This window comes from Barbatula barbatula, assembly GCF_947034865.1.
Source record: "Barbatula barbatula genome assembly, chromosome: 3".
In the NCBI taxonomy this organism is placed as follows: Eukaryota; Metazoa; Chordata; class Actinopteri; order Cypriniformes; family Nemacheilidae; genus Barbatula; species Barbatula barbatula.
This window is the reverse complement of record NC_136764.1, coordinates 21,788,841-21,816,676: the sequence shown is the minus strand read 5'-3', so window position 1 is coordinate 21,816,676 and position 27,836 is coordinate 21,788,841. Positions and strand designations below refer to the sequence as shown.

Sequence of the window (27,836 nt, the reverse complement as noted above, 5' to 3'; positions counted from 1 at the left end):
GTAAGTATTGCTTAGTATGAATTACCATTGTTTTTAAAACAGCGTGTGTATGTTTCTTGTAGAATGTGTGTTGCAGGTGTTTGATTAAGTATGTGTGATCGACTCATTGTAACTCATCACGTCTCTGACACATTTCCAAGACCTCTTAATGAAAAACATCCCATACAACCACTGTAAGGACTCATATCTTTTTCTTTATATGCCTCAACAAGAGCTCATTCAACAAGTTTGCTGTCCAGTATTATCCACCTAAATCTAGATTTATTGCAGTTCAACAACACTACTAGTTGTTATTACTTACACATAAAAAATATCTTTCAGACTTCTCTGTTTCAAACAGGACATAATAGGAGATGTTTGTAATAAACGGACCCGTTCAGTTCCTGGAACAAAAAGGGATCCTTCAATGGCAAATATAAAGATTTTCTCCTGAGACTTGCAAATCCATTGGTGTCAGTATGTCACTAAAACACATTTTAAATCATCCAAATTGTTCATACCGCACATTGGTCCGATAATGCAACAAGCATAAAATACTTTCAATTACACAGTGCAGCTTCCTCTCAAAAACAGAGGAATATATTAAAACGACAGTATGGGATTCATGTTAGCAGCTTGCCATAATGAGGAAGCCTTCCCTTTGGTCGGCTACAATGAATCCATCCCTCTGGTCAGTCCGAAATAAGCTCTCTCTCCTGTCTGATACGAGGAAACTGTCTCTCGTGTCCATCTCGATGAATCCTTCTTTGTCTTGTCCCATGGCCTCTACCTCTGCATATGACGGTTGTCCTGAACCTCGCCGAAATGTCATTGCAGGCCAATGTGTCGGTCTTCTCTAAATGTCAAGAAAAGTCATTTTAAAACTATTTATAGTGAGTAGGCAGGTAGGTAGGTATGTAGGTGTGTAGGTAGGCAGGAAGGTAGGGGTAGGTGTGTAGATAGGTAGGTAGGTAGGTAGACAGACAGACAGATAGATCGATGCTTTAGTTGCTTTAAAGCTCACCTCTATGAAGAATAGGCTGGCGTTGGAGGTGGGATGGTAGTACATGTATATAGTGGCCAACACAGCAGTCACCATGAGGACCATAGTGACCAGGATGCCAATGAGCAGACCAGTCTGCATCTGCTCCTGTCTCTGCTTCTCTGTACTGTCCATCTGAGACTCTGAATCCATCAATCAATCAACAAAATTTATTTCGGTCCTCACCCATAATGTTCCAAACAAAGAAAAGTATATACAAACATAACAACCGAAAAAGGTTAAGGCTGAAGCCTATGCTTATTATGTCTAACGTTTATACATTGCCAAATGACGCAATGAGTGACACATTTTAGTTTTTCTCTGAATTTGGTCCATTCAAAATAAACATACAGTTACATAAGACAATTTTCAGGATGTAAATACATAATTACAAAAGTACACATATCAGATATTATTTCAAATAATAATAAAAAATGGAAAATGATAATAATTTATTAATGTTAAGTTATATAGTTATTTATCACCTTGTTTTTAAATGTACAGAGAGTTGTACACAATTTTAATTCCTTGTCACAATTATTGCATAGCTTAACTCCTTTAACAGATACACATCTATATTTAGTTCTTGCCCTTACTCTTTTAAACATACACATTCCTCTTAAGTTGTACTGACTTTCTCTTATTTTGAACAGCCTCTGAACACAATTTGGAAGTAAATTCTTATAAACATGATCTGTGCAGTATAAAAGTTAACTAAATCAATACATTTTAAAGCTTGTAAATGAATAAATAGTATATTTGTTGGTTCATAATAATCAGCCCGTTTTACAATCCTTATTGCTTTCTTTTGTAACACTTATGTTGATTTTGTATTAGCTTTATATGTATGTCCCCACACCACCACACAATAAGTGATGTATTGAACTATGAGCGAACAATACAATATAAATAATGTTTTTCATTTAAAATATGTTTTATTCTATTTAATATCGCAATGGATTTAGACATTTTTGTTTTTACATTGTTTATATGTGGTTTCCAGCATCATTTATGATCTATTATAACACCCAGAAATGTATATTCATATACTCTTTCTATTTCCTCATTACTAATCATAATAAATGAGTCACAAAGAGAACAGTAATGGCCCAAAACAATATTATTTACGCATTCCAAATCTTTCTGCAGAACATAAATTAAGATATTTTAATAAATGAGTTGTAACCAAACCACATTGGCTCACAATGACTTTCACTGTATTGACACAAAACCACTGAGACATTTCTCTAAATATCTTATTTTGTGTTCCACAGAAGAAAGTTTTACATGACATGAGGGTGAAAAATGTATGACTGATTTTGGGTGAACTATCCTTTTTTCTGCATTATAACTATACATCAAACAAAACACTTACAAATCTAGCTATCAATATCATAAAACGTACCATTTTTGAGGATGCTAGTAGGACGATTTTTGAATGAAAGGGATGTGCTGGCTGTTTTGACAGAGGAAGAGCTTTTAATTGAATTGATTGATGTTTCTGTTGTTGTAATCGTGTATGTCGATACTGTTGTTACTCCTGCGTGCACAGCTGGAGCGCTGGTTCTCATGAGGGGTTTTCTGTCTAATGGTTGACCACAGCTCTGGTTCTTTATCTTAAAACATATCCAAAGTTAGTAACAATGGGTGACTGCGTATTATAAAACAGGCACAGCTAAAGAAGTTGAATAAAAGCTCCTCACCTCATTTAGACACCCGCTGTCAACCCAGTCCTGACGATACTGGTCAAATCCACTGGAACATCTGTATGAGAAAATATGAGTTATTGCCACTGTTGGATCATTGTTGTTATTGGCTCTTTTTGATGATGTTGACAAACCTTAACTACTGTATTCAAATAGCATACCGTATAGTCGAACAGTTGCACTGTTAAAATACCGCACAAGCGAATACCTTTGTAGGCGACTGCACCAGCTACAGTTGAAGCCAATCTGAGCTGTAACACACATCTCACAGCTGGAGAACTGCAGGCAGGCTGAGAGCAGGAACAACAACAGGTCATGACACATTTCATCAAACACATGATAAAGAACAGGTGGAGTTCTTTAATGTCTGTGAGTGGTGTAATTATTGGTCTTTATAAAAACATTATAAATATTACACTGTTAAAAATCCCTGGGGTGCCAAAAATACAATAAAATAACAGTTTAAACCCACGAAGAAATTCAGTTTGCAGTTTGTTCTTACTGTATTTCAAAATATGTGATAAAACGTGTACAAATATAATAAAAATGTACTAAAATGACTAAATTACGTGTTTTTACAGTGTACATTTCAAAGCAACGTTCATTTTAAAGATGACATGTTTCAAGTCTTAGCTGAACACAGTTTTGTTAGCACTTTAGACTCACTCGGTAATGGAAGCATTTCAACCGCTGTCGAGTTGGCGATCTTGGACTTTAAGAGCTCTACCCGATGGTATTCATATATCGTTCTCCGTCTAACATCTGTCACAGGAAAACCAATAAGAGCTTGAAATGATGAATGCACAGAAGGGAGAATTCACATGTTAATGAAATGCAGTCATAATAGAGACACGATATCACTGTAGTGGGCAAAAGAATGTTCAAATCACAGTTGACCAGTTAAGACTATAGGAAAGAGTTACTCACTATGAAGCTGCTCAATCTTATGAAGAACCACGAACGCATCCGAGAGCCCAACTTTCACAGGGTGATTGACAGAGCTTATTGTAATAATGTCAATGGGGATCTTAAAGCAGATAACGGTGCAGTTAAAGCTTACTTCATCAACACAATGTGATGAAGGTGGTAATAATAAAGAAGTAACTTAACAAACAACCTCTTTATAGGCAAAGGTGATTCTGCCATCATTGCGTAAAGTTGCCTGGAAGGTAAAACTACCCAAATGTAAAGTGTCATGGAGATGCAAATGGTCCCACTGAACAACAAGAGATGTGCCTAAAAGAAAGGGAGCTCTTTAATTGTTCGTATCGATTGGAAATATTCGCCTTTTTTATAAGGTTTGGCTGTTTTCATTTACCATTATCGCAGTAAAAAACTGTTGAGTTTTGCGAGATGCTGAGGTCAAAATTAGCCATGAGAGGAGCAATGTATTGAGTTGCGGTCAGCATTTTGTGGATAACATTTCCAGTGTATAAGAAGCCTGAAATTACAGACACAAACAAAATCTGCCTTACCCCTAATGTTTTATTTAAATAAAAAGGATTTGATCATGTAGCACTCACCCCCTGTAGCTACATGTATTCCTTTTAATTTGTGTCCGTAGAAAGGGAAATCAAAGGACAGATTCACCCTCTGTAAAAAACACATTAACATAACACTTAAAATATCAAGAACAAATATTTCGCACAAATAAACTTGACTTTTAGCAGACTGTGGGCCGTACCAAAGTTTGTCGATGCGTGTTGGACAGAATTCTATGGGCCGTCCCCATCTGCTTAATGTTTACCCACAAATCTTTGTCCGTACTCTCTCTGGGTCCATAGAATTTGGATGTGTAGTAGATATGATCCATATCTCTCTGGTGACAAAGAAAACATAAGTCAGTCTCGAAGCACAAATGTATGATTGAATATAAAGTGTGCGTCTGATAAAACATTTCTTCACCTTAATGGACAAGTTGTCATTGCTGTCATTTGTCAGCACGTCTGGAAATCTGCCATGCTCTTCATAGCGTTCCAGATCCTGGTTCTGAATGACCTCATCCTCTGGTTTGGAGGATCTCCTCCATCTTTTATTGTACCCCTTGAAGCTGACACTGGAATTCTCTTGCTCAGAGAGGCGTTCAGAGGTAAAGTATGAAACGCCTAATAAATGAGGATTAATTGAAACATTTTGTATGCCAAGTTGTTTGCAAAAACAATTTAACATTCGTAACTGGCTCTCAGCTGGTATTAACAATCTGTCTAATTTCATATGACAAAACGAAATGTGTTTCAGATGCTTGAACTATTTAAGAATGGCACATTGATAATAACAGCGTGTATTTAGCAGCTGTGAGACTCTTTGGATGCAAGCAGTCTGTAATGCAAAAAAACAATTTTTTTTCACATCCTGCAATGACAGGAGCGTGCCCAAAGACCTCCTTTCACACGTGAGGGTGAAACATGCTCAGAATTCCTCATGATGCTATAATGGGGGGAGTATAAGGGCAGGGCAATGTTTTGACTGATGTGACATAGGATTAATTTGTTCACAACTTTTCGGTATCCAAACCAGTTCAGGTCAGATTTTGGACACATTATGCACATTTCTTATTAATATTTTATTAAAACATATTAATGAGTTCATATTTTATATCATCTGTCTGCTGTGTACATTTCTGATCTCATTTAAAACAATGGGTGACCCTCTATTTATCTGTTCTGCGAATAACTGCAGTTATTACAATAATTTCACGCAACAGATACAAGAGAATTCTTGTTTTTCATAATGAAATACTTTTTCAAAGGTTTTATGAAGCTTGAAAGTTATTTTGTATGGTAAATATGCGGAAAACTCCTAAATTTATCAATGATTTAAATAACTCGTGTTGCATATTTTATTATTGTAACAAAGTATCGATTACAATACAACATACATGAAAATAAATGAATCACTTACCATTTGTTGGTAGTTTCTGAATGCTGAATTTAATTTGAATCACTGCTAAAATCCCGAAGAAAACATGTGGTCTAGCCCACAGCGCCATGCCCATCGATATTTAAAGCGTCTTTGTACATTTAAATGGAGGGAGAATAAGACGTTTAACTCCACAAGACTGATGTGCATAGTGCATTACCTTCAACCCTTTTAGACACACCCACACCAGATCACTCAGAGGTCAACATGGAAAATGGTGACGCGCATATGACATCTTACTATTAAATGATAAGTATTTTGAAATTGCTAAAATGGCAATTAAAATAATTACATAAACACCAAATAATCTTGTGAATTTACGTAAGACAACACGAAAATATCTTCGCCTCATCGCAATAAAATTTGAACTTGTGCAGATAATTCCATCCATCTCACAGAAAAGTATCACCGTCCCTAATATTAAACTGTCCATCTTATTTAAGCATACAATGAAATGACACGCATAACAGACATAAACAGACATTGTGTCAGCACACACACAGCCACAAAATGACATGGTTTAGTAAAGTCTTGTAACACAGACACATCCTTATGGAAATCAAAAATGAATCTGAGCTCTTAAAGCACGTTTTCTGTCCTTGCTATAGCACAGGTTGAGGAAGAGTGTTTGGTGTGTGCTTATATTTAAAAGAGAAAGAGAGCGTTGAAGTGTAGGCTGACTGTAAGGAAACTGGTTCCTGTGAGAAATGTGTGGATTATGGGAGTGTGACATGTCTCACATGCTTGAGAAAATTGCCTTAGCAAGTCAAAACCTATTTACACGGCCATCATAAAGCATTTGTCCAAACTAAAATTTTAGAACAGTCTTGGAGTTAATGAATTGTTCACAGTGCACGTTTTGCGTGAACCGAATGTCTCAGACAAAAAATCGGAAATTCTAAAGCTGCACAGATGAGATCCTCATATACAGCGAGTATCACAGGACTTTACACAGAGTTACGCATATGTTTTTGCGTTCAACATTGATGGCCTCAACACAGATTGTAGAAAAAAGAAACATTTGATTAGAAGAAAAAGTAGAGGACTACTGTACTTTATTAGTGTTCTCTGGGATCAAAACCATGACTTGTATACGGATAATGCAATCCACCAATGGAACTAAAGGAAGAATCATTTTTTTGTGAGGAATAAGTCAGCTTGACATTTAAAGGTCTTTAAAAACTACTATGCAAATATAAATATGAAGTCACAGTTAAAATAAAATAATTCAGTCCAGTTGCAGATGGATTGAGTTCACCACAAGTCATTGGGTAACTTCTACAACAATCTGCATTTGGTGTGATGGAAGTATATAAGAGACGGATGACAGAAAGTCAGATGGTTAGACTGACATTTTAAAATGTGTTTCTTAGTTTTTGTTTGATCAGTTTATATGGACGATGCTTCATTTCCATCTGCTGAAAGTGTAATTACATGTAAGCCATTGGAACCCTGGTAAAATAAATAACAATATACACCATTACAGACATAAAGGAAGGATCCGTTTCTAATGTATATTTATTTATATATTAGAAACTCACCATGCAGTAATCAAGTCCATAGTTCCTATCAATCATGTCATCTTCAAGTAAACATTCCCTGTCAGGACAAAAGTATTATCCGCTTGTTCAATTGCGTTTGTCAATTTTGAACGTATGTGATGAGCAGTACATACCTGTTAGCACTTTTTATTTTTTTTAACATAAGGCCGGCACCAACAATAATAATCACCAAAAGCGTCACTGTCACTCCTACACCAATACCTACAGCTGAGCAAACCAAAAAAGGCTTTTGCGCAAGGTGCATTGGAATTGGACAAATGTGTTTGTTTTTTGTTTTGCCAAAACATGAGATGTTGACATGAATTCAAGTCATGCTTACTGTCATTACGGTGTGGTGGTGCGGGAGTGGGGTCTGAGTCACAGGACCCGGGTGTGATGTGAATATCATCTATAGCCACACTTCCTTTCGGTTCTGGTCCATTTAAGAATTCAAATATGAACTACATGGAGAGAATGATCAATGTTAAATCTACATTAAATAGAAAAAGCAATCGACATTAATCTAATCAACAATTTGATCTTGAATCCCACAAGGTACCCAGAAAGGCTCTTTGTGTTTCACATATGCTTTGCCTCTCCACCACACATCTCCTTGATTTCCTGACTCCGTCCATACTCTCTGGCCAAATTTATTCCCACTGTTATGAATGGTCCTGGGGAAAAGAGCTTCAATGAACAACGTTCCTCAAATAACATATACTGTACATAAAGGTGCTGTATTTGTGTTATTTCTTCTGTACCTGTCATTAATATACAAGTTAAGTGTCCCAACACTGTTTCCATACAGATGATACCAGAACGTAAAACAGTGCCCTCTGCCGTCCGGGGTGAATATCTCACTGAGTATCATGGCAGCGTCTCCCCAGTGACCCACAGAGCTGTCCATATAAATGTAATAACCTAAACACACAAGCATGTGGGATTCTCTATTCGGTAACTTGCATTTAACAACAGAAACAGAAAACAACACATTGATGCTGATGTAGTGTCTTGAGTATCTGAGAGTTTTGCAGGGCAAGTGACATTATATGATTTTTGCCTGTAGTGGAATTCTCTTCCCAGTAAATGTGGAGGCGATGAAAAAAGCAGAGTGTTGTGTGACCAGAGTACTGAGTTTGATATTGGCTCTTTCAGTTCACCTGTGGATGAGTTGCTGGTATGGTCCACACTGGGGCCTGTGTGCTGTCCAGCGCCTGCTTGGACTCTCAGCCAGTCTGCATCATCCACCTCAAATAGATTGAACCAGCTGCAAAAGTTTGCTTCAAAGTCACATTGTCCTGATGGAGTGCACGGGTAGTTAGTAACCTGCACGTCATCGAGTGCTATGACTCCTTCTTCACTCTGGCCCATAACCCCCTCCACCACGATCTGGAATGACAGTTTTATTAATGAGGACACAATTCCACATCATTAAATTCAAGACTGCCAATTGTGGTTTAGAGGGAAGATTCATGTTGCTTGTTGATCCATGACTGCCGGTGACAAACTTTGCCTGTGAAGAGTGATTCTGGGTGTGAACGAGAATTCAGAGCAATTTTGTACTGTATGTACATGCTTTCCTGTATCTCAGTGGTTAGAGTATGGCGTTAGGAGGTCACGGGTTCGATCCCATGCACATACTCAAATACAAATGTATATGTAAGTCGTTGTGGATAAAAGCGTCTGCCGAATGCCTAAATGTAATGTAAATGTACAGTATCTAATTCCTTTTCATTTGTATGATGTGAACAATGTAAAAACAGATGATTATCAGTAAAAAGCAACAATGAAGCCCCAACCCAAACTTGAACCCTCATTGGTGCAAAATCATGCAAACTAGCCAGATTATGAAATGGTTAGGAATTGCCATTAGATGCTCTATTCTTCTATATCAATGGCTGGATCACAATACAATAAGTGTCACAAAACTAATTAACTGTATTGCATGACGCTAATACTGCATTACAATAATACTTTATCCGTGACTTACATTTAAAAAATGTCAAACATATGCGCGATGCTTATTGCATCCTTACACTATTGCAAGCTTCTATGATCGCAAACTCTGATTGTAATAATGAAAATATGGGTGCTAAGCTGACTCTTGGACTCACCCTGGAATTTGACCCTGAGGGGGTCAGTGGGGTCTGAGCAAACCTCCACAGTCCTCCCTGTGCTCCAGACTGGGTTACCAATAGGGACCGATCTTTGTCTGAGAACTGTTGATACACATTAAGAGTCCCAGTGCCCCTTCCCTCCATGTAATACCACAGTTGGAGACACTTGGCATTATCTGCAAATTCAATTATAGTCAACTTCACGTTCTCAGGTTGAATATGTGATCCAAAATGTTACATTATATTTCATAACAATAATACGATTATTTTACCAATATTAAGCGGAGATGTCATTATTGCTTTATGTCCTTGTACGTGAGCAGGCGTGGCATCCATATAAAAATAGTATCCAGTGGCCGTGTTGGTTGTGTGGTCAAAGCTAGGTCTAGACTTTAAGAATTCAGATTTTTGATACTGATCTGACACTCGAATCCAGTCTAGGTTATCATCGGTCTGTTGTATCCAGCCACAATCCCCCTCCTCAAAGTCACAAAGACCCTCTGAAAAAATATGATGTAAATACTGTATATATGCATTCAAACATATGACCTCTGTCCTGCTGTCCTTAATCTTTTTTTGCCATTTATATTGGTCAAGCTTTATGTTTTTCTGTGGGTCTTGCAAATATTTCATTAATAGAAAAATAGCTTGTCAACAACGACAACCCGGTATTTCATTATTTAACCTATTTACAGGGTTTTTTCCCATTTCCTGAAAAGTAGTGGTTTTGGACATATGAGGTTACTTACTAGCATCAATATTCATCCATTATTTATCTATTATGATTTTGTAATCCTAGCATTGTCATAAAAGGCAGAGTTGTATGTTATAAAGCTTAAAGTTCATAGTTTCTTGATTAGTTTTAGTTATGAGTAATGGACTGAATGCTAAACTGGGTAATGTATTACCTGTGGGAGCACAGGCACCTTTAGTAACTGATAAATCGTCTATAGCAATGTGTCCAGATAATCCTACTGAAGCTTCAATTAAGAGCTGATGAACTTCCTGTAGTTTCACATGACTTTGAGCCAAACGCCATTCATTCCGCTGAGACCCCTGTCTCAGCCACATCTACAAGTTCAGATGTAGAAAGAATCATTTTCAGAGACAGTAAAGTCATAATTTACTTTGTATTAACGTGACACACATATCCTTGGATGCATGGAAAATACTGTAAAACGGGATAAATGTATGAAATGGTAAATTATCATTCTGTTTTACCAGTTTTACGTGGTTGGATGAAATATCACTTATAGACATTCTTAGTGATCCCACATTTGCTCCAAACATGTGATACCAGAATGAGAAGCAGTACCCATCAGGACCACTTGGGGGTGAAAGAGGAGACTTCAGTAGAGCCGTGTCCCCTGTTCTGTTGTGCATTGAGCTTGTGATGTACAAATAATGCCCTGTAACATAACATACAGCAAGATCAACACGAAGTTAAGACGTGCAAGGATTTAGCAGCTGAGTGATACTGGATAAATAGTTGACTTACCGTTTCCACTGGTGTGGTCTCCCGGGGGACCCGTGTTTTTGGACTCGGTTGTTTTGCTCCATCTCTGCCAGTCGAGGTCCTCTGCAGCTCCTTGAATCCACCCACACAGATCCTTCTCAAAAGAGCATGTGGCCAAGGAAAAGTCTGAGCAACAGATGAAGTGAGACATGATATCAATATAGACCGGCTTTTTACTCTAAACAAGGCTTTCACAAACTTGAAACAATAATCACTTTTTTATAAATGTTTCTTTACTTATTCCCTGACACATGCTAGGTTAAAGCAGACTTCATGAGAAATCAAGTCTCCATTCTCTTCTGCTAGATCGAGTACAAAGGTGTTGTATGAGCTAAGTTGACAGCCTTCAGAGCAGCTACCCCACCTGGAGCTTGGTAGTCCTTTTCACAATCGCGGAAGGAGATGTCATCTAGTGCAACGGTTTGATTGTTTGTCAGAAACTCCTTGTGTCGAAATAAAGCCTGGCTGCTAAAAATGATCTGATAGCACACAGGAAAAACATAAATACACTCTCGAAAATAAAGGTGCTTAAAAGATTCTTCACAGCAATAACAGAGAAGGGCCATTTTTGATTGCAAAAAGAACCATTCAGTCAAAGAATCATCTCTTCCTTGCTATGTTATCGTCTTAACAAGCTTTTTTCACCACAAATAGCCTTTTTTGAAACAGAAAGGTTCTTTGTGGAACCATTTGGATAAGGTTCGTCTATGGCACTGTGAAGCACCTTCATTGTCATGCCAAAACATGCCTTTATAATTCCGCATTAAATGCAGTTTTGTATAATGTGCAATGCTTTGTGTCCCTTATACTGAACACCCATGCTCACACACCCTATAAGGCCCATCGTGTTTGCCCAATGGTAAGAGCTCTGTGACCCATTGTGTTGAACCGCTACTTGATCTTGACCAGAGCAGCTTCCCGTCATCCTCTTCTTTCTGTAGAGTCACGCTGAGATTGCCCAAACGTTCTCCACCAATGTGGAAGTGAAAACTAGTGGCAAAAGGGCAAACAAAAGAGGGGAATTGGTTGTAAGACACATGGAACAGTGTTGTGTAATAGTATCTGCCTATTGCAAAAAAGCTTTATTTTGCTTGCACAATCGGAAGTTACCATTACAAGTTTTCCATCGTTCCACTTGCTACACAAACTAAAGAGCAAAATAGGTCATCTGATGAAATGTGCAGTACTTCAAGGAAATAATCATATACAGTGGCCATTTGCCATATTAGCAATTGGACAAAAACATTAGCATAAGAACCACAGATAAAGTTGCATGGATGAACAAGTCCCAAGTTAGCTCCCTGGATATGGATATTTAGGCATGTCTAAGCCAATGTTTCTCAAACTTCCTTTGTGTGGAGTGCATCGCTTTGTGGTTCCCCCCAAAAAAGACGAATAATCTTAAACTTAGATTTTGAATCAAGCAACAGACATATTTAGTTATTCAATGCTGAAACATCAATACTTTTGATTGGTGGTTCTTATTTTTAAGACGTTTGATTGCATAAAATCTTTGATACATTTCTAGATTTCATGAAATGCCACAAAATCTGTTGACCCCTGGATTCATCTTGGGGCTCCCCAGGGGGCCACAGCTCCCAGATGGAGAACCACTGGCCAGAGCAATAAGAGCTAAGGAATCTATATCATTACAATGGAATATAAGGCCATTAACATTTAATTTGTCTTACTAGTCTTATAGATCTGAAACGGCACAATAATGAATTAACTCACTGAAGCTGGCAGTATGCAGAGCTAATAGGCAGAGATGGGCTTTGGAACACAGCCTCATTATTTGACGGCTCCAAGAAGTACGTCTGGATGTAGTGGCCTAAAAAGTGGTGAAAATGAATTATTTTCACAGTGATACTCTGTTAATGTATTAAGTTAGCCTGGCATTACCTGTTCCAGTTGTGTGGTCATTGGGTGGGTCTGTGGCGTTAGTTGCCTTTACTCTATTCCATGTGTAAGGACCTACACTAACATCACTCCATTGGCACATGCCATTCTCAAAATTACACGGACCTAGAGATGCCAAACATAAAAAAAGAATGTCAGGTTATTTGATTCATCTCAACGCAGTTCTCGAAAAGATCAAAAATAGACTCACCACAGGTTTCTTCATCTTCCCCTAGAGGGCAGTCTAGCATATAATTACACTGAGCATCAGCCGCAATGCATTTCACACCATCTGACCGCCAGCAGTGAAACTCTCTCTCCTAAATTTGACAACCCATGTCAAGAGATTATCCAAAAAGTAAAGGTTCTGTAGTAGCAAAAACGACATTTGGGCATATTCACACGTCCTGACCTCGCAAGGGTTGACCGATGGTGAAACTGAAGGAGCAAATGTCAGTGATGTTGTCGCTGTAGTTGGTGTTGTGGTTGGTTCGGGTGTGACGGGCAGCTCACTGTTGGCAGGATCGTGAGCACATGACATAGAGAGTGAAATATCATCCACTGCTGTTAGTGTTTTATGAGCCTCTCCGTTTCCCATGTACTGAAATACAATCTGAAAATAACGTTTTTGAAACCTTAAATCTAAAACAAAATTCGCTGAAAATACTGGATATAAAAAGTTCAAAGAACATTTCAGTTTTCACTTTGTTGTATTTTATAGCACTAATATTTGTTTTGATTGGTATTAATGGAATTCTGAAATGTGTTTATTGTAAGGGGGCGTCCAAATACTTTTAGAAAACCATTTGCCAATGAGAAAAAAACATGTTTTTGAATGGTTAACAAATAGATGTTTCCTTGATGTTTTTACAAAAACATGCTTATTTAATCATTCATGGCAATGCATTTTATGATAAGGGATTTAGAGGTTTTAATTATGAGAAGTGTCTGTCTGACCTTACTCTTAACCCCGGAGGAGAAGGTGACCTCGACTCTGTGCCAGCGGAAGCTCTGTGTCACAGCATTTTCCCAAAGTATAACGTCATCATCTCCATTACGAAGAGTCCTCAGTATAACATTTAGCCCGGCCGAAGTGCTGTTACCTTGATAGTAGTGGTAGAACCTCACCTACATAAACACGGCTCATGATTTAAATAATAAAGGTGTATTTTTTATTTTGTAATGTGCATCAGTACATAAGAGAGGGACGCCTCATCTCATTTGCTTGATGTATGAACTCACGGTACAATCCGAGCTGGGCAGCAGAGTGCTGGAGATGATCTCTGCTTTCTGATCATCATGTGCTGGAGTAATATAATGACCTGAAACACGCCACATCATTTGCATTAATGTATCGCAGCGCTTCCATCACATGGTGAATGTGCAGAGTTTCACATGGGTCAAAATCCATATTGGTTACAGAACCACAAGTTACTGTAGGTTTAGTGATAATGTTACAGATGGGTTGAATTTTGTACACATTCTCATCCACGTATGATTTTCCTCTCATTTAAAGTGATAGTACACCTGAAAGTGAAAATGTTCATCATTTACTCGCCTTCTTGTCATTTAAAACCTGTATATCGTTCTTCTTCAGAGCACAGTAGATATTTTAAAGAATATTGGTAACCGAACAACGGTAGTATCCATTCACTTCTATTTTACGGACACAAAACCAATGCAAGTGATTAGGTACAGCCATTGTTACCATAGACAGGTGTGAAGCATAAAGTTGTAAGTTAAAGTTCTTCATCCAGATGCACTTAGGGACTTGGGTTCATTCTGTGTTTGTTGCTATTTTGATGTAAATGTGGCGTCTCTCATAGACTTCCTAATTATTAAATATGGGATAATTCTTATTTCCCCAAAACTATTGTATAATAACTTTCCATTATTAAAGCGTTCTGCTTCTGTGTTTGTTGTGAAATAGGTCTACCAATACCTGCTGCAGTGTTGCGGGTGTGGTCTCTTGGTGGTCCAGACTTAGGCCAGGCCTGTTCGCCCATCTGCAATATCCAACCAGTTGCCAAATCGCTCTTCCCCCATGAGCACATGCCCTGCTCGAAACTGCAGCGTTTCGAATATCCCTTTACATCTGGCCACACAAAAGACAAGACATTATTGACAACACTCCAGTATATGGGTAGTTGACGAATAAATCGTACATGTGTCACATGGTGTGACATAGTACAATTTAGAAAACAAACTTTTAGTATTACATTGTTCTATATTACTTTTATCAAAATGTTTGCAGTCACACTGAAGGACAAATTTCCATAATAGTGATATTTTATCCTTAAACACCTTACTGGTGTCTGTGTAAATGATTTAATTCAAGGGTCACACTTGAAGTTTTGTGGCCAGTAGTATCCATTGATTCGACTTAATCCTTTATGTTGACTGAATAAATCTAGTGTCATACCACAGAGCTCCTCATCCGAGCCGTCTCCACAGTCATCACTGTAGTCACACACTCTGTTTGACTCCACACACACATGGTTTGAACACGAGAACATGTCATCTTTACAAGATTCTTCAGGCCCTTGATGATATGAAAAAAGAGCTAGACAGTTGGATACACACTTGCACAGATGGCTGAGCCCATTACGTGTCACGTTTAATGTGAGAGTAGTTAAACTTCTTTTTTTGAGAAGTGTTGGAAACCAGATAATTGATAAAAGATAACAGTTTTTGAATAATCATTCTTGCACTGATGCATGTAAGCTTCTTAAGATTTGTGTGTTTATTTATTTTGTCATAGATTATTTCAGTTTAATATCTTGGTTCTTTGTTTGTTGACATACCACCATTTTGTGCAATTTACTGCAGTAGCACGACTAACATAGTGATGTTACAGAACAAATATATACATGTAGGGTGATGTTAGTGAATCATCTAATAAACTCAAAATGAACTGTTACTGCTGCGTTCCAAACAAACTCAGATTTCCGATATTATTACATAAAATATCTGACTTTCGACTTCAATACGTTCCAGTCAACCACTCGTCACATTCGAATGTTTGCCATGTGATGTCCCTGCGACGTGTTAACTACCTGATAATACACCCGCATTCGAGTTTCAGTAAGTAAGGGAAAAATGCACAAGACGATGCTCTGTAAATGGCAACGTGCTTCTTCTCTAGCAGGAATAAAACTCAGCAGGAAAAGTTAGGTTCCATGCTAAATGTAATCTGTAATTGCATTACCATTACGAATGTAGTGGAGTAAAGAATAAATATTGCCAATATCTTTAATTCTCATTACAACTACAAAGTAGCCAAAAAGATACTTAAGTACAGTAACTTGTTACATTAAGTCCAATACTTTACACCACTGCGTCTTGTTAAAATAGTTTAAAGTTTCTTTACGGTTCACATAAGGTTGCAAAGGGCAAGTCGCTATCTGGTCCGTGACCTTAAATGACGCATCTTGTTTAGCTCAGGGTTGATTAATCTGCCCCGAGCTCAGAGGCTTGCCATTCCAGAGGTTTACTTCTTTACTTCCGTTTATGAGTAAGAAATAAGATCATCTGTATTCGAACGGAATTTACCTGGAAGATTGCAGTTTAAGAAAGAAATATCATCTATGGCAATATCTCCAAGCTCACTGTAGGTTCTGGTAGCCTCAAAGAGGAGAGTAAAAACTTGATGGGTGCGACCCACACCCAATTCTGCCCGATGCCACTCATCTCCGTGGTTTCCAGACATCCACGACAAAGGTGTTCTCCTCTGGCCCTCCTGAAGAAACACTTTCAGTTCCCCAATGCCTGCCAAATACAGACATGTACAGTGGGAAAAATAAGTATTAAACACGTCACCATTTTTCTCACTAAATATATTTCTCAAGGTGCTGTTGAAAGATGTCGGTAACAATCCAAATAATCCATACATACAAAGAAAACAAAGTGCAAAAATTAAGTCAGGTATAACAAAATGGAATGAGAGCTTAGTGAAATGTATTTAATACTTTGTACAAAAGCCTTTGTTGGTAATGACAGCTTCATGCATTGCTCAGGTGTGATTTTGGCCCATTCTACCACACAAACAATCTTCAAAACTTGAAGGATAAGTGGGCCTCTGATCCCCACTGATCCTTCAAGGGGGATCAGAACTCTGATCTTTAGTTTTTTCCATAGATTTTCTATTGGATTCAAATTAGTTGATTGGCTGGGCCATTCTAGCAGCTTTATTTTCTTTCTTTTAAAATGATTGAGAGTTTCCTTGGCTGTGTGTTTGGGATCATTGTCTTTTGGTCTCATCTGACTGGACTATATTCTCCCCGTATTTCACAGGCTTGTCTGAATGTTGTGCAGCAAACTTTAAATGAGCTTTAACATGTTTTCAGCAACGGAGTCTTGCGTGGTGAGTGTCACCACGGGCCACCACGGTTGAGTGCTTTACTTATTGTTTTCTTGGAAACAATTTCTCCTGTTAATTCCAGGCCTTTCGTAAGTTCTCCACAAGTGGTCCTTGGCTCTTGGACCACTCTTGTGTTTATTCTTTTTACTCCTCTGTCAGAAATCTTTTGAGGAGCATTTGCTCGTGGTTGGTTTATGGTGAAATTCTGTCCAGATTATGGCCCAAAAAGTTCTCCATGGAGCATTTATAAGTTTAGAAATCCTCATATAACCAATGCCATCAGTATGTTCCGCAACAATAAGGTTGCGATGGTCTTGAGCGTGCTCTTTGCTTTTAGCCATTATGAGATAACACCTTTAGATAGGCAAGTACTAAAGTAGACTTTTTTGAGGTTTCCTAGACGTGCTATTAAGTATAAAATACTGATGCACCCAACATTTTAAAGACAAAAAAATCAATGCTTACCCTCGCCAAACATGTGGTAGTAAAATTCAAAGAAACACTCATTGCTGGCATTTTTCATGGCGGTACTTTGTAGAGCAGCATAGCTATTGTGGTCACCATGGCTGGCTTCTACTGTCATATACCAGCCTAATAAAAGCATATGCACAGAATAGAAATTGTGTCAATACTGTATATAACATTCTGTATCAATCCGTTTTTCATTATACAAGTACATCCTCATGTTTTTACCCAGCTCTGTGCCAGTAGTGTGGTCCACTGAGGGGCCTGTGTTGGCAGTGATTGTACCATTCTGATCCCGCTGCCAAACAAACTGCCCGACACTGATATCTTTCCATTGAGAGGTGTCTTCCTCAAAATCGCAGCTGGGAAACTCTCCACTTTCCACATTGATATCTAAATAAATGTCCATGACAATACAAAAATAGTAAACAACCTTCAATCAATGTAACCCTATGTTTAACCATAGTTACATCAGTCATGAAAATGTTTTATCATTGCACTACAAAGAACACAAATAAACACATGGATTTAGGACATTTTACCTTCACACCGCCCCTGTGTTAATCGTATGTCATCCACAGCAATAAAACCTTCTCTACCTGCTTGAGCCTCTATATGAATCTGACATAAAAGATTTATATAATTATAGTGTATAATGCAAAACTACATAATAAATTGTAAGCTTCAGAATAAATGTTTTTTTACCTGAAAGGGTTTGGTCTTTGCCACAGTGATAGAGGCATTTTTCCAAATGTTCCCGGTGACCTGTGTTTCACACAGCACTTCTTGCTCTGTTGCATCTGAAACTAATAACACTCTTAAGATCCCAGAGTCACTGTCGAAAGAAAAATGCACCATCAAAAAGCATTAATATTACCTGAGAGTCCAAAAATGTAAGAGTGAGTTTTTTAAAAGAAGCAAAAAGGTGGAAAAGAGCAGCCGAGCTTTTATTCAGACCTTCCGTTTATATGGTACCAGAGGTCAAGACAGGAGTCACTGGTCTGCACGATCTTTTCCGAGATCAACACAGAACGGCTGTTTTGGCCCTGTTTGTTTATTTGAGGTAGACTCAAAATAAACTTTCCTGAGAAAATAGCAGGAAGTAACATCGGAAATGATCACCAATTTAAAAAAAAATGTACCAACAAAATGTTGTACTATTAAAGTCACCATGAAACGGAAATTGCGATTGACTTCTTTTCCGTAGCGTGACGTATATCCGAGTGAAACTTCCGAAGTGCTTCTGAAATTAAAAAAAGGTAGGGCGGGGCTTTGATTGGTTTGTCGTAAGTTGGGCCTGGAGGGGAGGGCTAAAAAAGCCTGGCCATTGGACAGTCAGTATAGTCTTTTTTGTTGCTGACATCATGTGGTGAAGAGTTGTTGTTGAGAGGAGAAGAGGAGCTTAATGTTTTTGATTAAAAAAAGTGCAAATTAATTTAGAAAAAATAATGGTGCGCGCGGATAAATCATTAACAATAATCAAGTGTAAAACATTTAGAGTTTGATTTCATGGTGACTTTAAAGCAGAATCCCGCTGAGCTGTGTCTCATAACATGCAGATAAAAAGAAAAACTCTTCTTCTCACCATCTGCAGTGTGAGTTGTATAATCGACCAGAGGACCTCTGAAGTGACCATCTATATGGATCCAGTCATGTTGATCTGATACTCCATTAGCAGCATTCACCCATGTGCACTGACCGGACTCAAAGTCACATGATCCGGTGGCAGAGCAAGCCCCACTTCTAATTGAGATATCATCCAGAAGAACAAACGACTCTGGGTTTGGACTGAGATTGGCTCTGAATGCCACCTGTATGTGAAAGGTATGTTAATACATACAGATCAGAACATGCTGCCTAACAAAGACAAAATACTGTGCAGTAACTGGAGTGAAGAATTACAGAAACATTATGACTAAATGAAAATAATGCAGAATAGGGAAACTCGCCCTGAATTTGGAGGGAGACGATATGGGGACCTCAGCTGCTTCCCAGCTACAAGAAGGTGCTCCAGACAGATCCCAGAGTGCTGGACCCAGCTCTCCATTCCGAAGAATATGTACTGAGAGAGAATCACTTGTGCCTGCAGACAGCCAGTACCTAAAAACAGCCTTAATCATTTTATCTGGCTTGGGGTGTCTTACTGCTGGTAAAGGCGCTACATTAAACAATTCTCTTATGGGTATTTGAAAGAATGTACAGACAACCTATACAGTCTGGGTTGAAGGATATGTTTTATTGTAAATTCCTTTGGCCTAAGTAATTGTGTAGTGAAAATCTGAGATTGTAAAGCAACACAGCTAAGACTATTGGAGAGAAAAAGTTGCTAATTCATTTAAAGTCAAAATCATACCAGAACTGCAGGCAGGATTCCGTAGATGAGGTGTATTCTGGTGTCAGAAGTTTTGTGACCTCTGGTTTTTGAAGCTCGGCTCCAAGCACAGCCATTGAATGGCCTGCCATATGACATAAACCAGAGTCAAAAATCAGTGGGTAACTATCAAGCACTTTTATGCTTTTGTTGTAGTATTCTTCCTGTACAAAACTCAACACCATGACATGACGCTGCAGTAGGATGTAGCGGTTTTTCAACATTGGCAAGTTAAAAATGAATGAACAGTTGTAATATGGATGGCTGCAAGCTATTTAATATAAAAACAAGTGGCAGAACACAACAAAACCATCTACTGTGACACTTCTTTACTTACCAAGTTCAGCTCTGTATGTGTGGTCAAAATGACCGCTACTGCCATCTACACACAGCCACACAGACTCATCAGTCACATCAGACTCAAAGCCACATAGAGATAGAGATTCGAACCCACATGGATCTTTGGGATGGAGAGCACCCAGGTGGGAAATTAATGTTGAGAATTTCCAATAATAAAAAGGCAAATAAATGGCTGTAAAACAGACTCACTGTGATCCTCACAAGCACCTGAAGTCACACTGAGGTCATCAATAGCTATGAACCCTGTGCCTCCTGTAGTTCTGTTCACGGAGAACTCCACCTGTAAAATGTGATGATGCTTGTGGGATTGTTGATAAATATGTATGAAATATGGCTTGAGATGTGAACATGTCTTTCTTACCCTCTGGACATCTGAAACGGTAATGGAGACCTGTGCATTCAGCCACTCGGAGTTCTGGGTGCCTGCTCTTGTCCATGCAAGGGTTTCTTTTATGTTCTGGAACAAATACAGTAAATCTAAAGCTTTTGCTTCTTTGTAATCATACAGTATGTGTAACATAACCTCCGAAATACTATACGTCTTATAGAGTAGTCAACATTTGAAGTGGATCAAAAACGGTCATCAAAGTTGTCCTAAGACGAGAACAATACCCATTCTTTTCTTAGGACAACTTTGATTTACTTTTTTTATCCACTTCAAATGTTGAATACTGTATTTTAAAGTATAACTTTTATATTTGGTAAAAATTTATCATTAATGATGTCTATTGTCCTGTGCTCGTTCGTTTTGAGTGTTTGCGTGTTTTGCTATCTGTGCCACATACCTTGTTCATCGTGCCCTTGCCTTGCCTCTACCTACTCTTACCTCTACATACCCTTACCTCGCTGTGCCTTGTAAAACATTGTGTCACAGTTTATATTGAGTTATGTTTTGCCCCCTCGTGGGAAGTCATGGTCTTTGTTTTGTGTGTCATTAAATTATTTTTTGTTAAGCCCTAAACCGCTGCCTGCACTTGGGTTCTTCAATTGCAATTGTCACATCACACCACATCACACAATCGATTTTAACTTCAAGTTAGATGAAACGTTCACTTATTTTTTAAGTCAGTTAAATGAAATTGTGATTTAAGTGTTAAGTGTTCAGTGTTGTATGTGCAAGAATATACCGTCTCAAGGATCAGATCTAAGGTCCCAACAGATGATCCTAACATATAGTACCAGAATCTGATACAGATGTCAGTGTTGGAAATTGTCAGCGGAGAAGATATAACTGCTGTCTCACCCGTTTTATCATCGGACATATTTGCAATGAGATAAAACCCTGCGAGAAAAAAGATGCATAATGGCAAAATGTGTCCGACTTGCTCTGTGTATTAAAGGGAAAATAATTACTCTTACCGTAGTCATTTTTTAAGGTGTGATCATAAAGGGGTCCTAGCCATGGCTCATTTAGCTGTCCCCCCATCTGACGGTTCCATTTGAAACCATTCTCTGTCTCTTGAACCCAGTTACACATTCCTACAAGCAAATATCTCGGTATTAAACCATCAAATTATGTTAGAAACGAATAGAATATCTCATGTGATGCATACTGTAAGACCCTTGTAGTGCACTTTCTTGGCCTCTTACCCTCCTGAAAGTTGCAGTCCATGGAGGAGGGAGGAGGAGGAGACGTGGCTTCGGTCGTGGGTGCAGGTGTGGTCAGGTCCAGTGCAGAGCAGTTTGTGTAGATATCATCCAGAGCGATGACTCCTGTGTCTGATTGTGAACGGGCAACTTCAAATACAATCTGCACAACAACGGTAGAGTCATGTTTAATACATATTTGAGAAGGCAGCTCTGATGAATGGTCGCTGTTCTCACCTGGTGTTGTACAGATGATGTGTAATATACAGTAGCTTGATGCCACACATTTCCCTGATTACCGGTTAGATTCCACAACGACCGTAGAGAACCAGACTCATTCACATAAACTGTAAGTTTGAGCTTATCTGTAAAGTTGAATTTTTATTAAACAAATATGGTGATTTACTGTGCCTCGCAACATGTGCACTAAAAGATCAATATATCGACAGGGTTAAAGAGCAAGATTAACGCATGTTAGTATCTAAAAACGAATTCTCACCGACCAATGGCCACATGTGCATGTAGTACCAGAAATCTAAGCATCCTTGAGAGTTAGGCTGCATCAGTTCACTCTGAATATGGGAAACCTGCTCCACCCAGCCTACTGAAAAATATGCTATGTAGTGTCCTGTGAAAGAAAGAGGAAAAGATCTGCATCCTCACTGCCACTTAGAAAGGATAAGGGACATGAGATGAGGTGTAGAGGTCAGAAAGAAAATTTTTCTGTTTTTAGTGATAAGTAGCAATTGGAATGCCATCAAATTCATAGTATGAATACTGTTAAAAGGGATAGTTCACCCACAAATGACAATTCTGTCATCATTTCCTCATTCTCTAGTTGTTCCAAACCTGCATACATTGTTTTGTTTGCTTGAACACGAAGATAGATATTTGGATGAATGCTTGTAACCAAACAGCTGTTGGACCTCATTGACTACCATAGTAGGAAAAATTACAATGTAGACAAAGGTACCCCAGAACACTTTCTTTCTTACAATCTTCAAAATATTTTAAATTTTTGTTCTACCAAACAAAATAATGTATATAGTAATTTTGGTGAACTGTCCCTTTAAGTGTGGGTTATGTGAATAAGTCTGCCTGTGTACACATTGTTTTACACACATTATAACAGTTTGGCATCTAGCACTTTGCTGTCATGCATCTGTACGTATATGTTTGATGTAGTCAACTACTTTTCATTCTCGCATGAACTTCAAGTCCTGTACATATACTCACCCAGGGCTGTGTTGGTGGTGTGGTCCACTTTCGGAGCACTGGTTCCAGATGTCCAGCTCCATTCAACACTGGAGGTACTGACACGAACATTCACCCATCCACACAAGTCAATCTCAAAATCACAGAACCCTGTGAAGCACATTGTGCACTGCTTGATTCCGATGTATAAGGGTATGTTTTTAGCACAGCGGGGTAATATGCACTTTAATACATGGACAGCGCATTTAACCACATAAAGAAGCATTAAGGCCAAGAACTAACCAGGTGGTGGACAAGGGTCATTGAGGATAATTAAGTCATCAATAGCAATATCTTTTACTTGCTCACTGCCAACCACTGCTTCAAATATGACCTGTTGCACAAGCAGAAATATGAGAGACAGTGTGATGTAACAGAACATGTTTTATTGTAGACTATAGGCCAAGGGTTGCCAGATCTGTGTAACCAACCCAATGGCCAACTAAAAACTAGCCCACAAAAGTCCAATGAGAATGTTGTTGTTGTTGTCAATTATCATTGTTATTAGACACCATTTTTGTTTGTTACTCAATTTAGCAAATATTTTAGCAATAAAAAGTATTGAAAAGGGCTTGTTAACTTTGACTGCACCATATTCAATTATTTTAAAAGGACTGTAAATACGACGTTTCGGAAAGGACAGCAATAGGTCTCTGTTATGCCTTACACAAAATTTCTTTGAACATTATTGAAAAACAAACATTGAAAGGATTATAGTAGTAATCATAAACATTATTTTGTATAACAAATAACTTAACATATTTCTCTTAGAATGACCCCTAATGAAAAAAAACTATCCATCTCATGAAATAAAAATAACCTGCGACAATAGTTGAAATTGGCCAAGACTGTGGACTTGGCAACCCTGTGGACAACCTTCCCTGTTCATAACTTTTATATTAACTTTTAATATTTATATTTTTCCTTAAGTGTATATTATTAGTACGATCTATAATATTTATAATATTTTGTATTTTGTGTAGTACAGCAATGCACTGAATTGTACTCATAATCACCTTGTATGGGCTGTGAGGGTTAATGATAGATACTCTGCCATGTCTCCACTGTTCTCCCTGATCTCCACTCATGCTCCACACAGGCGTATGAGATCTGGCGCTGTCCAGCTCCTGGACGTAGATGTTAAGAGAACCCAGGTTTCTTCCATCCATGTGGTACCAGAACATCCAGCACTCCCCATGCCCAGGGGTTGGCTGATTAACTTTGGTCACCATGCTGCCTCTGCTGTCACTGGGGTTCTTCCAAAGCTGTGCACTCATGTAGAATCCTACATATGGGTAAAATGTGTATGAAGATTCATGTTGTGATTTGCAGTATCTTTGTCAAGGTCACTATGGATAAATGATTGAGGGAAATTAAAACATGAAAGATAAGTGTTATTACAGACCTTTGTTAGTTCCCAGAGTGTGATCCATTGCAGGGCTGGGGGTGCCAGTAACCAGTTCTCCTTTGGTTCTGACCCAGTCAAAATCTGTTGTGGGATCAGGCTGAAGGCCACATAGGGAACCCTGAAAGGTGCACTCACGTTCAGCTGGACATGACCCATTTACACTGCTCGACACCTGCACGTCATCTATTGCAATGTAGCCACTGGTGCCTTCCAGGGTCCCCTCAAATATAAACTGAAAGAGGCAATGCATAATAACACAAACATGAACATGTACATTCATCCAGCCGTTACATTTTCTCATTCAGTACCTGAATTGGCTCATTATTGTCTGCAAAGCTAAGATCCACAAAACGCCACTTGTTGCCTTGGGTTCCAGTTCTCATCCATATAACAGACCGTGTTCCATCCGACTGCTTTGTGATGAATCTGAGAGAGCCTTCAACAGCCACAGAAACCAGACCATTAAAAACATGTGCGTTAATATAATTTTTTTTGTATTGTCGTGTTGCATAGATCTGCACGTCTTTGCACAATTCTGAAGATCATATGCCTAATTTATGTAAGTAAATCTTGGTAAATCAGGTAAAAATGTAGACGTTGTGATCAGTATTTCCTTCAGCCTAAAACACCAAATATTTCATTTAAAACGGAGATAATTCAAGCATTAAAAATAATACAGTTTTTTACCAACTGTATTAAATGAAACTACTTAAAATTACTTTGTTACTGGGTCAAGTTACCGATGGGCCATTCTTACTCACCAATGTTTGCACCGTACATTAGATACCAGAAGGTGACACATTTGGCCTGCTGTGGAAAGCTGACCAGCATAGCTGTCTCAGGTGGTTTGGAGCTCCATTTTGGTGCTATGGACATATAAAAACCTGCCAGAGATAAACATTTATTTATGTCAACGTATTGCAAATAGGGAGGCACAATTGATTTTAAAAATAAAAAAGTCTTTTTTGGGAGGAATGCACCCTAAACAAGGGGCTCTCACAATGAACAAAGTTTGAGAACCATGTAATTTTATGAACCATGCCGAAAAAGTTAAACAAATAATGCTATATTCACAATCTGTAGGTTTTACAGACAGGTCTATGACATTCAGCTATAAAATGACATCAGTCATGATTAGTGCACATTATTTCAAATATACTGAAAATATTTCAGTTATTCAATTCAATTTAATATAGCATCGTATAGTTGACTAAGGTCTACCAGAGCCAGTAGTGTGATCATATCCAGGTCCCTGATCAGCTGAAGGTTTATTTCCATCTGCCCTCTGCCATTTGAGTTGAGCCATTTGATCATCGTACCAGGCACAGGTGTCTTCCTCAAAATCACAGCTGAGATTATCTGAACCTGCCGGGACGTCTGTAACGCCACAGTCTATCAGTGTGATGTCATCCAGCATGATATCTTGACTTCCAATGTAAACAGGGTCCACAGAAAATGCAATCTGCGTTATTGAGATGACACAAGAAATTAGTATTCCACAATAATACAGTGTCAGTTAACCTTTTCAGATATGAGGTTAAAAATCCAAAACCAATTTCGATCCAAATGACTAGATGAGTGGATTACAGTACCTTTGACTCTTGTAGACGATTACCAATTAACACAGAAGTGTTATCCCAGCCGTTGGTCTGCCCCTTTTTTATCGACCACAACTGCACAGTCGAAGTGTTAGCGATCAAACTCAGAGCAAAGTCTGAAGACACACTTATGCTGTCGTGAAGATGGTACCAGAAGCTGAAATATAAAGGCATAACATTGCAACACTGCAAAGCATCTATCCTTGTGAATACATTTAAGAATACGCTGTAAGTAGACTAAAGAACTATTCCAATTAGATCTGTTAAATATAAAAAAAAACAGAGTTGACTTGATGTGTTGCCACTCACCTTATCTTGCATCCAAGTGCAGTAGACCGGAGAAGCGTGTGCTCCAAAACTGCTTTTGAGAAGATACCCGCACTGTCACCTTCCACATGCATAACTCCACCTATAAAAAATGTACAGTAGAAGGTTCAAATGAACACATGAATGATAGCGGATGTCACAGTTTTCTGTGAATGCCTACCCCAAGGTGATCCTGTGGTATGGTCCACACCGGGGATGGCACTAATGTTTGCCATCTCAAGTCTCCATTTAAATGCATCACTACTGCTATCAATCCATCCACATGAATGTTCCTCAAAGTCGCAAGAGCCTGTCCAAGAATATAAGACAAAGTTATTTATACAAATTTGTTTAATCAACATTTTCACATAACATTTCAAATTTATCACAAGACACACATTTTCCATCACAAGACTCATGAACTTTGACATAATTTTGTAACTACCACAAATCTCTTCATCCGATCCATTTTCACAATCGATGAGAAAGTCACACACTTGTTCCATCGAAATACATTTTTGTGAATCAGTACACGTGAACTGTCCGTCAGGACAAGTGGCAAGACACACTGAAACTGCACACAAAATGCAAAATACAGCAGTCAGAATACAATGTCGTTTGTGCATTTAAATAGGCTTTTAACAAGATAAAAAGACAGAGCAATTTGGAGAGAATATGTAATATAATATAACAAGATAAAGTGTGGCCTTACACAGCAGCAGCAAACGCAGCCCTCTCATTCTGAAGAGCACAGGATCAGAGGTACTTCAGTGAACTGCTCTGTTCCTTGAACTTCTCTTGAGTATGAAACCTTTATGAGTCTTTATCGCAGTAATTTGTGGTGAGCGAGGGATTTTCTATCAGTTATCCGGTTTAAAGTTCACCGTGTACTCAACAACCTCAAATGTTACTTTTTCTGTTGCATACTTTACAGCTTTTAATGACTTCCTAAGATTAACAAAAACATGCTGTATTGCTGTTAACACCTATGGAAGGGATAGTTCATCCACCCCCCCCCAGGTTTTCTTTATTACAAGCATCATTTATATAAATAAAGTTATTGTCGCTGTTCGCTGTTTTTCAGGAAATGGAAAAAAAATATTTTTAATGATTAAATACTATGTTGTCATCTCTTTATCGGTTGAATATTTGCAAAACCCAGTGACAAACATAAAGAGTGACTAATATCAATGATTTTTTTACATAACACTAACTTGAGGTATTGGATATGCAGAACAGTGCAGTGTTACTGTATGGATAGTATCACCAACATTAGGCAATAGTGTCATAGTGTCTGTATGTAGGCTACTCAGTAATGGACACCAGTTCCAAAAAAATGGATTTATGAGACAGGCGATTCTGAAAGTTTATATTATAAAATGATACTTATTCTACATTTGCTTTTAAG

The 27,836-nt window shown here is 38.3% G+C and overlaps 2 protein-coding genes across 2 annotated transcripts; both read right to left on the bottom strand.

The window, feature by feature from the left end:
- Positions 1 to 607: 607 nt before the first annotated feature.
- Positions 608 to 5,737, bottom strand: plxdc2a (plexin domain containing 2a; the record flags this gene model as incomplete). Its single annotated transcript, XM_079451957.1, has 13 exons — positions 5,629 to 5,737; positions 4,633 to 4,832; positions 4,412 to 4,546; positions 4,251 to 4,320; positions 4,046 to 4,168; positions 3,845 to 3,963; positions 3,655 to 3,754; positions 3,394 to 3,489; positions 2,936 to 3,017; positions 2,725 to 2,785; positions 2,427 to 2,637; positions 1,004 to 1,164; positions 608 to 835 (listed from the first exon to the last, which is right to left on the bottom strand). Exons 1-13 carry the CDS (start codon positions 5,720 to 5,722, stop codon positions 608 to 610), a joined length of 1,680 nt encoding a protein of 559 aa, XP_079308083.1. The 5' UTR covers positions 5,723 to 5,737.
- Positions 5,738 to 6,674: 937 nt separating this feature from the next.
- On the bottom strand, positions 6,675 to 27,231 carry LOC306892392 (MAM and LDL-receptor class A domain-containing protein 1). Its single transcript, XM_079453466.1, has 51 exons — positions 27,141 to 27,231; positions 26,874 to 27,002; positions 26,610 to 26,738; positions 26,432 to 26,531; positions 26,117 to 26,279; positions 25,746 to 25,986; positions 25,286 to 25,408; positions 24,833 to 24,960; positions 24,522 to 24,756; positions 24,133 to 24,401; positions 23,360 to 23,450; positions 23,099 to 23,227; positions 22,362 to 22,490; positions 22,100 to 22,227; positions 21,866 to 22,025; positions 21,635 to 21,754; positions 21,403 to 21,557; positions 20,637 to 20,732; positions 20,465 to 20,555; positions 20,253 to 20,375; positions 19,898 to 20,000; positions 19,494 to 19,644; positions 19,130 to 19,355; positions 18,502 to 18,628; positions 18,250 to 18,379; positions 18,087 to 18,165; positions 17,773 to 17,937; positions 17,545 to 17,670; positions 16,272 to 16,487; positions 15,142 to 15,261; positions 14,662 to 14,814; positions 13,962 to 14,041; positions 13,677 to 13,847; positions 13,132 to 13,332; positions 12,931 to 13,039; positions 12,723 to 12,845; positions 12,555 to 12,651; positions 11,651 to 11,810; positions 11,185 to 11,299; positions 10,803 to 10,946; positions 10,526 to 10,713; positions 10,213 to 10,375; positions 9,577 to 9,804; positions 9,302 to 9,480; positions 8,348 to 8,576; positions 7,949 to 8,108; positions 7,747 to 7,861; positions 7,528 to 7,648; positions 7,322 to 7,415; positions 7,188 to 7,245; positions 6,675 to 7,098 (listed from the first exon to the last, which is right to left on the bottom strand). Exons 1-51 carry the CDS (start codon positions 27,166 to 27,168, stop codon positions 7,036 to 7,038), a joined length of 7,161 nt encoding a protein of 2,386 aa, XP_079309592.1. The 5' UTR covers positions 27,169 to 27,231; the 3' UTR covers positions 6,675 to 7,035.
- Between the last annotated feature and the right edge of the window lie 605 nt (positions 27,232 to 27,836).

Excerpts from the sequence above, each read along its gene's own strand:
- LOC306892392 (XM_079453466.1), bottom strand. The coding sequence starts at position 27,168 with ATGAGAGGGCTGCGTTTGCTGCTGCTGT. Across the intron at positions 20,556-20,636 it reads CCGTTTCAGATGTCCAGAGG|GTGGAGTTCTCCGTGAACAG; the intron begins GTAAGAAAGACA and ends CACATTTTACAG. Across the intron at positions 19,356-19,493 it reads CGTCTCCCTCCAAATTCAGG|GTGGCATTCAGAGCCAATCT; the intron begins GCGAGTTTCCCT and ends TTTCACATACAG.